Below are 15,288 nucleotides of genomic sequence, written 5' to 3'. Positions count from 1 at the left end.
AACTTTGTATCAAAGATAAACAGCTAAAAAACTGCTTATTAATTTCTTTGAACGATTTGCGATTTTTTAAGCCCAAAAAAAGTGGGTTCATCGGTAATTCTGAGGAAATATTTCAAACTGAAATTTATGAAAATTATTCTTCGAAGGGTGCGACAAGACTTTATATCAACTTGGGCGGGGGCGCTGCTGGTAAAGAAGAACTGTCAAATATGTTGTTTTTGTATGTGGCAGCGTTAGTTCCTTTTTTCGCCACCTGCATTTAAAGCTTTGCCGAGCTTTCTTGGCCGCCATTTGCGGTAGTCAAATCAACAAAATTTTGTTCAATAATAATTAAATATCGAATAGTTCTTTAAAAATATATTATTAAAAATCATTATAATTAATAATAAGTGTCTGGGTGTCCAAATTTTTTACATATTTAGTACTTTCATAATTTAATTGGATGTAGTACGGAATTTGACCTTATATAATATACATCCTTAAGCCTATGCGTGTGGGATATCTGGTCGCTGTTAAGCATTAGTGTCCTAACCTACAAATTTTTTTGTTGATAAATTTTGAATGCAGGGTTGTTCTAAATCATCTAAAGAACTGCATTCATAACTCAATACGTAATTTTTATGTGGGTTAGTACACGAATGCTTAACAGCGTCCATCTATGGATAGGGTCTTAAAAAATCATATTGAGGTTCCTAATATCATTTTTTTCTCACCTGAATAGTTTGCGAGAGACACTCTTCTGAAGTGGTAAAATGTGTCCCCCCCTCTAACTTCTAAAGTAGGGGCATGATAAGTCTAAAAAAAATATATGATGTAGGTACTATAAAAACTACCAACGAAAATTGGTTTAAGCGAGATCTAGCAAGTAGTTTTATTTATACGTCATAAATGATAAACCTTAAATTAACTTTCATTAAATCAACTGATATATAAAAATAAATCAAATACCTTTTAATTTCATAAAAATAAACCTACTTGTTAAATACCACCTTCCAAAATACAAACCTAGAAACAGTAGAAACTTTTAATTTACTCGGAATAAACATTTATACACACATAAACTGGAAATCTCACATAGAAAAAACTAAAATAAAACTATCAAAATTTACCTACGCACTCTATCATTTAAAACACAGTACGGATACAAAAACAGCTCTTTCAACATATTATGTCAATAGCAACGAACTATTTATATTACAAAAAAAAATGCATCCGATTAATAGCCCAAATAAAAAATCGAGACAGCTGCAGACCATATTTTATAAAATATAACCTTCTAACACTCCCTTCCATATACATCCAGGATATTTGATTATTTGTTTTTAAAAATAAAGATTATTTCACAAAAATAGAAGAGACTCACAACATCAATAGACACAAAAACAAATTACACCTACCCTACTCTAGAATAAAAATGCTTAACGAAAGTCCCTATTATATGTCCGTCAAAATTTACAATAAATTACCAGATTTCCTAAAAAAAGAAAATAAATTACCCTCGTTGAAAAGAAAACTAAACACATATCTAATAAAACACTGCTTCTACTCATTAGAAGAATATTTTAGTATAGATTTGAGTGATTAAAGTTAAGTTCATAAAATATATTAAGTAGGTATTATTAATATTTTATGATAATATAATACAGCTGTGATAATACTAATGTACAAGATAATTTAGTTTAATAATGTAGAATACCATAAAAATAAGAATATATTACTTGAATAATAATTATTAAAATTATAATTTTGTAATTGTTTTGCAAACGCCCGAACAAGGCATAAGTTATATATTTCGTCAATGTATGGTGATTTATATATTATGTACTTGGTTGCAAATAAAAATTTTGAATTTGAACCTTATTGCTGCTGCAGATCCCTTCATGGGCGAGTCCAACTCGCACTTGGCTGGTTTTATTACTATCTTGCGCACTTTTAATTTCTTTGCATTGACTGAAAGAAATGCCACTAGATCAACCGATATGATGAAACATTTCACCGATATGGTAAAATTATCAACCGATATGATAAAGCAATCCACCGATGTGACAAAACTGTGCGTTGGTCATGAGTTCATGACTCATGATTCGAAACACCGGTATTAGATTTAAGACACCGATTCGTGTTTTCTTATAATTTCGGTGTAAATTATCATATCGGTGGTTAAAATGACCACCGACTACACCGATATGAGAGCAGCGATGTGAGAAAAAACCCACATTTTTGGAAATTATAAAAAATGCATTATATCTAAGATAAATTTAGTTACAGATAATGAAGCTTAATCACTTACTACATTCATTAGAGCCAAACAACAATTTTAAAACTACCTATTCATTACATTTAAAAAATTCAATCGCCGATATTATAAAATAATTGTCCGAGAGCATATTTAATGGCATACTTCTTCTTCTTTTTTATTAATGGCTCCTTTTTATGTTGTTGGCGGGAATATGCAGCGCTTTGACACAAATCCGTCTTGACTGCGTCACAATAGACATAACGACCGGTAGTTCGACTGCAAAGAGACGGACAGGTTTGGCAGAATGTCGCAAAAAGCGATGGTTTGCCGTAAATAAAAGAAGAAGAAGACGGACAGGTTTCAATATCTGTCAAATTCGTCGGGTTTCACTAGGATTATGAACGGAATGTGCCTCGCGCTGGCTGATATAATTTATTTTTAAATATTTAAAATAAAGATTTCAAAATTAGATTCTGTCAATTTTAATCACATGTGCCAAAACATAAACAACAATACGACCAAAGAGGAACACGTCCAGCGAATATGTCATAGTTTTAAATTCGTAGGTAACAAGTTAACAACCCTAGCGACGATTTTCGTCATAATACGTCAAATTTAAAAATTTCAACATCGGTTCTAAGACGGCATACTCTATCATTCTGTCTACTCTGACTGCGTGGAAGCACATACTAAGGAGTAAATTAAAATTGGGGTGGGGAGACTGTCCGAGGACAAGTACATTTGTGCCTCTAAGTAACTATGATCGTTAATTTTATAATAAAATATGGTATATAATAATAGATAAACTAATATTCTATGAAATAATATAAGTTACACCCTTAAATTGTTCATATTTGCTAGTATGTAAGTGTTTTTGTTTGTAAAAAAGTAGAGGGACAGCACCGATTTGATAAAAATAGATCTTTAAGTCACTTATTTCTACCTTTGTAATAGTCCTAGTTATATTATATTTTTGCCACAATCCTATAGCTACCCATTGAATACTAAAACAAATAATTCACAACAATATTCCCTTTTTTAAATAGTAATTTCAAAGAAGCCAAAAAAAAAGCCGTTTGGGAAATTCACCCACAAAGATTTATTTGATGCCGCAGCCGCATATGCGTAGTGCTTCGCGCTAAAAACCTATAGGTATTTAAAATTGGACGATTTTGGACCGTCCGAGATCGTCCAATTTTAAAGTCCGTCAAGAAAGTGAAGAAATTAAAAACTGGCAAAATCGTAGTGTCATCCCTTTTTCTTAGATTGATTTGAAAGGGATGACACTACGATGTTGCCACTTTTTAATGTCTTCACTTTCTTGACAGACCTTGAATACATATATCGGTTTTTATCGGTCCGACTGAGTCGGACGATAGACGAAGGTGCGGGCTGCGGCCGGGCCGTGAGACGAACTATTTGTCACGAAGTTGTCACTACTCACTTGTCAAAAATATATATATAAAACTAATCTGTGGTCAAAATATCATAAAAATAAAAATGCCAGGTGCTTTTGCTGAAATAATTGATGATATCGAAGATCTTATATCTTCCCAAGATATAACACCAAAAGAACGATACGCGAGCAGAAAAAATGTAAGCGTTAGATCGAAAAAGCGGGAAGTCAAAGAGAGTGAACCTGTTGAAAAGATTGTTTTGGAAAGTGTCGTTCCAGGTATAACCTTTAAAATACTCTGTATTTCTGCTTTTCTCAATGAAATTTAAGTATAACTCCTAAGTTAAGTACTTTGAGGTGAAGTAAATGTACTTTTAAAATTCTAAGATAAGAATTTCAACATTGTTCTTTTCGATAAAAATATTTTGTGTACTCATTAAAATCACAATAATCAACCCAGTAATTAAAGCAATTCTTATTCTACAAAGGAACACAAACAATATACGTGAAAACATGGGGTTGTGCTCACAACAACTCAGACTCCGAGTACATGGCCGGACTGTTGGCTGCACACGGCTACAAACTCACAGAAGACAAGTTCGAAGCACAACTGTGGCTGCTGAACTCATGCACTGTGAAGAACCCTGCTGAGGATCATTTCAAGTCAGTATATTTATATAATTTGAATTTGATTCTACTGTGATATAAGATTTACGCTATAAAATAAAATATTTTTGTCATAAGTTTTGTTATATGAAATCTCGTTAAAGTTAGTAAGAAATCTATATTTCTTAATAACTAATCCCTCTTATTAATCCTTTGATTGCGGATTCTTGAAAATCTATATACTCCACTCGGGCTAACTTGTCGCTAGCAGTCATTGACTCCCTGTCAAAAACTTGTCATTTTCCATATTAACCACGATTGACAATGAAGTGTCAGATATTGTTTATTGTGGTTTTATATGGAAAATGACAAGTTTTTGACAGGGAGTCAACAACCGCTAGCGACAAGCTAGTCCGAGTGGAGTATAGTTCTAGTGGCCACTTGGGAGTTGAAGCGTTAAAGAAATTCATTTCTTTTTTATACATCTAAGGAATGAAATAGAACTCGGACAGAGTCGAGGGATCCATGTTGTGGTAGCAGGCTGTGTGCCGCAGGGTGCCCCTCGCTCCTCCTATCTCCAGGGCTTGAGTGTGGTTGGAGTGCAACAAATAGACCGGATTGTTGAAATTGTTGAGGAAACACTTAAAGGTATGTTTACAGTTCTTTACATAAATGCTTTGAAAGTTCTGTGGTTCAGACTTTAAAGGCTAGTTGATTGCTGTTAGGCATTTGTGTATTAGCCGACATTTTTTTTTGTCGAAGCATGAATGCAGTCTTGTTCTAAATGATCAATGAGCAACATCATATTTTTTGTAGGATAATATTATTGTACACAGATGCTTAACAGTGTCCAGTTATTTGTTTTAATCTTATAGCCTAATTTACTTTTAATACATGTTTCAGGTCACACAGTTCGTTTGTTCGGACAAAAAAAGGCTGAGAATGGTCGTAAAGCAGGTGGTGCCTCACTTCTCCTTCCCAAAGTACGAAAGAACCCCCTAATTGAGATAATATCTGTTAACACCGGGTGCCTTAATCAATGTACGTATTGTAAGACAAAGCATGCAAGAGGAGAGCTTGGAAGTTACCCTCCAGAGGAAATTGTGGAGAGGGCTCGGCAGTCGTTCAAAGAAGGTGTCTGTGAAATATGGCTGACGAGTGAAGATACAGGTAACAGCAATTTAGTCCATATTTAGAAATGGATGGTAAAATAAATTATTATATGAAGTTCACTCTTTTGTTTGTTTATTATGAGCAGGCATGATTGTCAATAGTGTCTGTGTTTATTGTGATTTGTATCTGAATCACAATTTTAAAAGTTTTTATTATCCAAAGTAGGAACATTTTGACTAATTGGTACTTACAGTTACTAAGTTCTAAGCATAATCAAACATACGAATAATTAATGTTACAAGTTTTTCGTATTTTAATCCTAATCCTCGGTAAGCATGATTCTTAAATTTTCGTACTTAGCTGAAAGTAACAAACATTAATTTCGTTCATTGCGACCATTCATACCATCAAGGAAATTCATTTCTAGGCAGTTGACAGATCTACGTCATGTGGTCGGTTTATGTCAGTTCAATGTTAGCTGCAACTGGTCAGATGGGTTTGACTTAACGCAGCCAAATTACTTATGTCCCCCATCTGCCTAGGAATCAACTTCTCTGATAGTACAATGTATTTCTGCATTTTTTCTTCCATTACCCCTTTTCTTTAATGCTTTAGGCACATACGGTCGTGACATTGGCACATCATTACCGGAGCTTCTGTGGCAGCTGGTGGAAGTGATACCGGAGGGCTGCAGGCTGCGGCTGGGGATGACCAACCCGCCATACATACTGGAGCATTTGGAGGAGGTGGCCAAGATCATGCAGCATCCACGGGTTTATAAGTGAGTAGATCTACGAATAATTTTATTATTTGTAGGAGTAGATATTTAAGTCTTTCTGTGTTAAGAAAAGGAACTGTACTTAGACCATGGCCACACAATTAGTTTAATCAGTATGATAGCAATCACACACAAACACTTCTTGTTAAAATGTATAATAATATAATTAGTATCCTATGTATATATAATACTATATATTATATAATATATAGTATTATATATACATAGTATTATATATATAATACTATATATTATATAATATATAGTATTATATATACATAGGATATGGAAAAAATTCTGTTCCTGTGATAAACTTTCGGTGCAAGAAACATTCTTCAACACCAGTAGTCCCCAACCTTTTTTTCATACGGGTCACAAACATGTTTTGGTCTTGGTGTCGCTATTTAAATAAATAAAATTACTAGTGTCCAACCGAAACTGATTTTTCAGCCGAAACCGAAACAGAACTGTCGGCCTTGCTTCCAGTTTCGGCCGTAACCGAAACCGAAACTTGACAAAACATTGAAATTGGCGATTATTTACTGAAATTTACTTACATTTGTTAACACATAAAAAAGTGCCAAAATGGATTTTTTACTTTTTGTGACATTTCTTAAAATATATATTATAAATATTCTTAGATTCGAAACTTTTCAGTATCGTATTTCGGTTCTTTTTATCCCATTTTTAATGTATTAGAACGAACGCTTACCCTAAAAACATGAACAGAATTTATTTCAAGACATTTACTATTGAAAAACAATCAATTGCAGTCATTGAGATAGAGAGTTTTTAATAGGAAGTTTAAAATTTGTTTCAAAGGCTTGATAAATCCTTTTATTTGTCGGTGCAAGTAACTTATTCGCTCTTACTTTAATAAATTTTCCGCAAATACAATAAAAGCTTTTTATATCCATTTTAGACATTTTTTAAAGATCTTTTTACGCTTTAAAGTATAAAACTCATAATTTCTCTAAAAATTAAATACACACAGTAAGTTCCAGCGGCAAACTTCCCGTTCCAACTCTGATATTTATACAGGGTGTAACAAAAATAAGTGATAATACTTTAGGGTGTATACATGTTCCTTGTAGAGAGTTCACTGTGAAAGTAGCAGCGCTGAAAGACAAAAAAAAAATTACTTATGTATGGGGAAACTCGTGACGCTCGGGCCCTTCCCATACAAAAGTGAAAAAAAAATTCGTCTTTCAGCGCTGCTATTTTCACAGTGACTTCTCTACAAGGAACACGTACACACCCTAAAGTACTATCACTTATTTTTGTTACACACTGTATATCAGAGTTGGAACGGGAAGAAGGGGTTTGGTTATCCAAATCCTAAAATTTAGCAGGGTAGGAACGGTCGGTGAGACTGTGCATCCATAGTTAAAGGTCAATTATTTTAAATATAAATAAAACACGTGGTAAAAGGAAAATAATGAGGCGAGATGATTGACTAGATAAATCTCGCAAGCTATATCTCTAATTTCATAGTCCAGGGGTTCCCAAACTGTGCGCTGCGGCGCCCTGGTGCGCCGTTATCCGAAACCACAAATATTATAAAATTATATTATAATATTAATTATGTAAATCAGGTAGATGATTAAATATTATTTTATTACTATTTTCCTGCTTAACCTAACTATAATCATTAAAGGTATTTATTTATATATCTTTTCCTAATATATAGGTAGAGTAGGGCGCCGTGACAAAATATTTTACGTGTAACTGCGCCGCAGGCTGAAAAAGATTGGGAACCCCTGGTTTAGACAATTTGATGAAAATAAAACGAAGTACTAATAAAAACTAAATAAATACTTAGCAATACATATAATAGTAAATAGGGTGGGCTGTCGGTAGCTCAAGCCGGAGTCGCGGGTTCGAATCCCGCCGACGGAACAAAAAAAAGTTTTCAAAGTTCCTGGGTCATGGATGTTGTATTAAATATGTGTATAATATAATAAAAATCTTTTTTTTTATGAAATAAGGGGGCAAACGGGTCACCTGATGGAAAGCAACTTCCGTCGCCCATGGACACTCGCAGCATCAAAAGAGCTGCAGGTGCGTTGCCGACCTTTTAAGAGGGAATAGGGTAATAGGGGAGGGTAGGGATGGGAAGGGAATAGGGGAGGGTAGGGAAGGGAATAGGGTAGGGGATTGGGAATATAATATATGTATAGTATAAAATAAAAGTATTATTAAATATATTTCCGTTGCCTGGTACCCGTAACACAAGTCCTTCAGGTACTTACCACGGGGCCAGACTGACGTGGTGTGAAGCGTCCATAGATATTATTATTATTATTATTATTAAAAATAATTCACGAACACTGGAGTTTCGACGGGGCCGAAAGTTTCGGCTATATTTTGGCCGAAACCTAAACTAAGGCCGAAACTAGATTTTTTGGCCGAAACTGGCCGAAACCGAAAGTTCGGTAGGTCACTTACGTTCAAATTACGTTCTTCAAAATTAACGATTTAAAAGTGTAAAAAATTTCACAACTTTCACGACGACTGCATTATTTTGCCGGTGGGCGTGAATTCCAAAATGGTTTACCATCACGCGGGCCACAAAGTCTCGGCGGGCCGCATGCGACCCGCGGGCCGCGGGTTAGGGATAGCTGTTAAACACAAAACTGCACTCTCAGGTTCCTCCATGTGCCGGTGCAGTCTGGCAGCGACCAGGTGCTAGCGGATATGAAGAGGGAGTACAGCCGCGCGGAGTTCGAGCATGTTGTGGAATTCCTGAGATCCAGGTACGAATAATACTTTTTAGTAATTTCGCAAAGGTGCTTAATTTTCCTGTGCGAAAGAAAGATAGATATATTGACATATTGTACCATCGAAGAAATAGGCAGATGGCGGACCCTACGTACTATCGTACGTCACATACGATTTCTAAGGCTGGTATAAATAGTCAGTACTTAAGATGAGACCCGGTCTCAAGACGCGGTTGGGCTCTGTGATTGGTCCAAATTTTGACAGCCAACCAATCACAGAGCCTGAACCGTGTCTTGAGACCGAGATGCATCTTGAGTACTGACTATTTATACCGGCCTTAGACGGTACAAGTTTTCATGGATTTGAGTCGTGACCAGAAGTTTGTAATCGGTACAGCTGACGCGTGAACATTCTATAGTTGCATTGGAGATACTGTAAGTCTCGGGAAAGGCTAAGCAGCTTTTATTTCGAATAGAAATACCGAATGCCAGTCAACTAGACCCGCGTAAACGTAAAAAAACGTTAATAAGTACAGATTGAAAAAATCAGCCAAGTGCGAGTTAGACTCGCGCACGAAGGGTTCCGTAACATTATAGAGCAAAAATAGATAAAAAATGTTTTTTTTGTATGGGAGTTTATTTTATTTAAATATTTTATTTAATTTATTTATTTTATTTAAATATTATTGTTAATAATTGTTAAATTATAAATACAACGTATTTTGTGAATATTTCAAGTGCGTAACTATTGCCATTATTGATATCGAGCAAAAAATAGCAAAAAAATTACGTTTGTTGTATGGGAGCTCCCCTTAAATATTTAATTTATTTTTAACCCCCGACAAAAAAGAGGGGTGTTATAAGTTTGACGTGTCTGTCTGTCGGTCTGTCTGTCTGTCTGTCTGTCTGTCTGTCTGTCTGTCTGTCTGTCTGTCTGTCTGTCTGTCTGTGGCATCGTAGCATCCAAACGGGTGGACCGATATCGATCTAGTTTTTTTTGTTCGAAAGCTGACTTCATTGAGAGTGTTCTTAGCTATAGTTCATCATCATCAGCCTGCTCCGTGCTTAAAAATTGCGGTTCATCTGGTTCGTGAAGGGCCGATTAGCAACTTGCAGTCGTTTGGTGGGCTTTATTGCATTCTAGTTCGTGACATTTATGAATATTCACACATTAATGGAAAGTTGACCTGGTGCTGCAGCATCACCTGGTAATCAATAGGATACCCAACTCCTCACCACGATACAAAATGCAAAATAATGAAAATGTAAAACTGTTGGCCGTCCCCCGACACACCGTGACAACAATTATGGACTAAAATATCACTTTACACTTAGGAATTATTTAAACTTAAAGTCAGTAAAATATATTATTTCATTACTTTTTAAAGTTGTTTGGTGGGGTTTTTTTTAAATTTCTTAATATTTTTAGTATTTGTTGTTACAGCGGCAACAGATATACATAATCTGTGAAAATTTCAGAAATCTAGCTATAGCCGTTCTTGCGATACATCCTGGAAGTCTTAGTAATATAGGGTCCCGTTTTTACCCTTTGCGTACGGAACCCTAAAATATTTATTGTGTAATATTTAATTTTATAAGTATACTTGAGTATATTTTTTATCCAGGGTGGCAGGTATAACGATAGCTACGGACATAATCTGCGGGTTCCCTACGGAGACGGACAAGGACTTCGAAGACACCATGACTCTCTGCCAGAAGTACAAGTTCCCTTCGCTGTTCATCAACCAGTTTTACCCCAGACCAGGCACTCCCGCTGCTAAGATGACTAGGGTATTATATACCAATACTGTAATAATAAATAATAGTTAAAAAAAATAAAAAAACACGCTTATTAGTTATTAGTCAGGGAGCCCTAGAACAAAATTTTTTTTTAATACAATTAAGCAAATTTTTTGTGAGTAGCTTCATTTTGATAAGACAAACAACATTTTTACCTGCGAAAAGTCTTGAAAGTGGTAGCTCTAACAGAGATAGGAATGATTTCATACTTTGATTTGATGGTCCTAAAAATATATGGATTGTTATATTTGTAGGACAATGTTACTCTTAAATTATATAACTATTAACCTACCAATATACAAAAAAATCGGCCAAGTGCGAGTCGTACTCGCGCACGTAGGGTTCCGTACCGTTATAGAACGAAAGTAGGCAAAAATTGTATTTTTTGTATGGGAATAAAATATTTATTTTATTTTAATATTATTAATAATTATTAAATTCTATAATTTAAGAGTAACATTGTCCTACATAATAGAACAATCCATATTTTAGGACCATTAAATCAAAGCATCAAATCTTTCAATCAATAAATTAAAAAAAGTTGTTAAAGAATGTTTGTGTGCTAAGGCTTATTATAAGGTAGTTCTGATTTTCTTAATGACAGCACACCTTGGGAAAAATAAGCTGACAAACCATAGGCTGCTTCTATAATATAATTAATGGTACTACATTTTTAAATACTCAGTGTAATTTAACTTAAGCTATTATTGTTATTTTCCATCTTTTTGGTAAAAGGTGGCCCATTTCAAAGCATGAAATCCTTTCTATCTCTGTTAGCTACCACTTCGATTTTTCGCAGATAAAAATGTTTGTCTTATCAAAATGAAGCTACTCACAAAAAATAGCTTGATAGTAATAAAAAAAATTTGTTGTAGTGCTCATTGACTAAAATATCATAAGTATAATAAACAAAAATAGAAAATTTAAAACGGGGAAAGGAATGTTATACTAAAGATTATTGCTGTATTTTTATTTTAACTTTGTAGCTTTCAAATTATGAGTTTATAAGGCGGAATCTCCGTAGGGGAAGGGCCTTAATTGCACCCGGTATAAAACACCTATGTAAATGACTGCTGTGTAATTCGTTTCTTTTAATACAGTGTGTACTTAAGGGTGTGTACGTGTTCCTTGTAGAGAGTTCACCGTGAAAGTAGCAGCGCTGAAAGACCAAATTTTGTTTTCGCTTTTGTATGGGCAAGAGCCTCAGCGCCACGAGTTTCCCCATACAAAAGTGAAAAAAAATTTTTGGTATTTCAGCGCTGCTACTTTCACAGTGAAATCTCTATAAGGAACACATACACACCCTAAAGTATAAATGTAAATAAAATTGAATGTAAATTAATGTGCAATTGAATTTATTTATTGCGCCGTTGTTAATATGTGATATTTAAATTGGTAGCGTTTTAATCGAATATACTGTCCTGATTTACATTGATATCAAAATGAATTTAAACTGTATAAAGTATAATGTATAAAATATAGTCAACACTCTTATGTAATCATTCGAATGTTTTTAGTTACATTTCAAAAGTCATATTAATAATTTAATATTACCATTACATAATACATTATATTATTATGATTTAAAATGTCAGAAAAATGTTGAGCTCCAATGTTTGGCAACTCTACCCAGTCTTTAACCTCAAAATAATCTTTTACAGGTAGCAACCCCCCAGGAAGTGAAGAAACGCACGAAAAGGTTATCCGAATTCTTCCGATCGTACGAACCGTACGGACACAAAGTCGGACAGATACAAGAGGTTCTAGTCACAGATATATCACACGATAAAAACTACTACGTCAGCCACAACCAATATTACGAGCAGGTTTTAGTACCCAAAGATGAGAAATATATGGGAAAAATGTTGACTGTAGAAATTATTAGTGCAAGCAAATTTTCTATGATGGGTCGCCCAGTAGACAAGCCCAAAATGCCAGGCATAGCTGCGCCCCTAAAGAAAGGACAGGTCTCAGGTTTCGAGGTGCAGAAATCTAAGATTGTGCCTATACCGATTTTGATGTTACTCTTCGCGTGCGTCATAAGATTGTTATGGATATATTTATAAATAAAATGTTTATGTAATTCCTTTTTTATTACTTTTCTCTCCTTTATTAGATTTTTTTTGTAGATACATTCTATTAAATGACTAGTTGCGTTGTAAAGTTATTACTGTAAGTAGTACATAATCATAAAATTACAATAACAGAGTTTTAAATAAAATCTAAAGCATTTTATTCTTCAAGAGTAAGAACCTATAGTTTTAAGCCAAAAATACGTTGATCACTGGTGCTAGATGTGAGAGAGATTAAGGCGACGACGCCTTGATAATTTGGCTGTAGCGATATCGATTTTTCTCAGCAATGACTAAAGCTAAGAAATTAAAGTTCATTGTCATTATTCATCATGTCTTTTTTTTTGAATTACCCATAGCATAACACGATTGGTCAACTTTTATAACACAGAATAATCAATCAAAAAGACCTCTGTAAAAAAGGGATTCCTATTTTTCCAACAGAGGAGAGTGATTTAAGCTTCCAAAATTTGTACATAGATTGCTTCAAGCATACACTATAATTTGCCTATAGCTTTTCCATTTCTTGTTTTCTATGAGAGGCTGGGCCGGCCTCTCATAGAAAACAAGGCGTCACCTTAACGTCTCGGATACAAGAAACTGTGAATTAATGTGTCCGTTTGTACAGTCTAATAGCATTAACTTTAAAGTAAGTCATTGACGTAATGACCGGTAATGTTTAGGTCATCTATACATCTACGTGGGTCACACTGAAAGTGTTTAGAAGTCGCTAGTTAGAAACATTACTAATGAAAACTTTTTTTTAATTACAATTTAAGAACTCTATGGTAACATAATCTGGTATATTACATTTATTTGTCATTTGTTTTGGTGAATTGGCGGCAAATCTAAAACTCTTGTTACACGTGAAAATGAACTTAGGTAACGCGAGAAAATTTTTAGTTAATGATTTTTTATGACTTTCGTTGTGGGCTTACTCAATAACAAAGCTTTGATAGGCTGCTATTACCATTTCATGATGAAGCCCCATCTCGTGTCACTATTTACAATTGGTTTAACGAGTTTAAACGTGGACGTAGCAATCTCACTGATGATCCGTGTGAGGGACGTCCTTTAACAGCGACTACTGAAGTTAACGTTAGTGTTGTGCGACGCATGATAGAGTGAGATAAAAGAGTGACCTACCAGCAGATACGGGCAAGCCTAGGCATTGCTATGAGTCAAGTTCAACAAATATTACATGAACATTTAGGCGTCAGGAAGCTTTGTACCAGATGCATTCCCCATACTTTAATCGACGACCAGAAACGCCTTCGCATGGACTGGTGTCGCCAAATGTTAGATAAGTTCAACAGCGGTGACTCAAATGCTGTATTTGACAACCTCACAGGTGATGAAAGCTGGATATATTGCTTTGAACCCGAAACCAAAAGACAATCAGCTCAAGGGGTGTTTCCTTTCGAGGTTTGGCCAACTAAGGTAAAGAAAGTAAGAAGTCAAGGCAAAAAGATGATTGCCTCATTATTTGTTCGGAAATGTAATTTTGCGACAGTTGTGCTAGAAGATGAAAGGACAGTTACTGCAGAATGGTATGTCAATCGCTGTGTGCCTGTCGCCTTGGAAATATTTCGACAGCAGCGCCCTCGAAGCAGGACACTCCTTCACCACAACAATGCTTCATCGCACTCCGCGAGACGGACTGTTGAATATTTGACTATGGCACGAGATATTGAGTCATACGCCATATAGTCCTGGCCTGGCGCCCTGCGGCTTTAATTTGTTCCCAAGAAATAAAGATAAAATTCGAGGTATACTCGCTTTACGAGCCCTGAAGATGCGATGAAAGCGTACGAAAATGCCACAGAAGAGACCCCTAAGGAAGACTGGGCCTACTGATTTTTTCGGTGATTCCATCGAATGTGACGATGTGCAGAGAGGAACGGAGATTACTTCTAAAAACAATAAAAGTATTGGCAACTTTCTACATTAAGCCGTTTTTCATTTTCTAAACATTTTCAGTGTTACCTAGGGATACATATAAATAAAATTGGAGTGTCTGTTTGTAATATTGAAAGAACCTTTTTTACTACATGTATATGAATCTATATACGCTACATACACCAAAACAACATTTTTTACAATTTTTGTCTGTATGTCTGTCTGTCTGTTTGTTCCGGCTAATCTCTGAAACGGCTGAAGCTATTTTGCCGGAACTTTTTTTGGTAGATAGCTGATGTAGTAATGTGTAACTTAGGCTACTTTTTAACCGACTTCCAAAAAGGAGGAGGTTGTATTTTACTTTTTCATATTTGTTAGCGGACTATCCATCTTTGTTATTAATTATTATACTATGTTGACGCGGACTAAGTCGCGGGCAACAGCTAGTTTATAATATATTCACCGACGAACGTCTTTACACTGAAGATTCTCTTCAGATAGCAAATTACAACAAAGCGTTTTCAGGGCTCTTGCAGTGAAATGTTATCCCTAGTCCCGCAAATCGCAGTCCGGAACGATTTAAATCAGGTTCTAAACAAAAGGCAACTCGAAACTGCTACGGTTCGGCAGCTCTATTCACCGCATATTATATAAGATCCTGCCGT

General features: G+C 35.1%; 1 protein-coding gene across 1 annotated transcript; it reads left to right on the top strand.

The window, feature by feature from the left end:
* The first annotated feature begins 3,719 nt into the window (after positions 1-3,719).
* On the top strand, positions 3,720-12,735 carry LOC121739171 (threonylcarbamoyladenosine tRNA methylthiotransferase). Its single transcript, XM_042131519.1, has 8 exons — positions 3,720-3,914; positions 4,124-4,298; positions 4,732-4,889; positions 5,145-5,411; positions 5,970-6,135; positions 8,781-8,888; positions 10,478-10,643; positions 12,314-12,735. The coding sequence occupies exons 1-8, from the start codon at positions 3,740-3,742 to the stop codon at positions 12,716-12,718; spliced, it is 1,620 nt and encodes a 539-aa protein (XP_041987453.1). The 5' UTR covers positions 3,720-3,739; the 3' UTR covers positions 12,719-12,735.
* Positions 12,736-15,288: the final 2,553 nt, after the last annotated feature.

The sequence above is a fragment of the Aricia agestis genome, chromosome Z (genome assembly GCF_905147365.1).
Source record: "Aricia agestis chromosome Z, ilAriAges1.1, whole genome shotgun sequence".
Classification (NCBI taxonomy): Eukaryota; Metazoa; Arthropoda; class Insecta; order Lepidoptera; family Lycaenidae; genus Aricia; species Aricia agestis.
The sequence above is the reverse complement of the archived record's forward strand: the minus strand, read 5'-3'. Positions and strand labels throughout refer to the sequence as shown.

Coding starts and splice junctions, on each gene's coding strand:
- LOC121739171 (XM_042131519.1), top strand. CDS start 3,740: ATGCCAGGTGCTTTTGCTGAAATAATTGATGATATCGAAGATCTTATA. Junction 4,890..5,144: donor TGTTGAGGAAACACTTAAAG/GTATGTTTACAG, acceptor TACATGTTTCAG/GTCACACAGTTCGTTTGTTC. Junction 5,412..5,969: donor GCTGACGAGTGAAGATACAG/GTAACAGCAATT, acceptor TTAATGCTTTAG/GCACATACGGTCGTGACATT.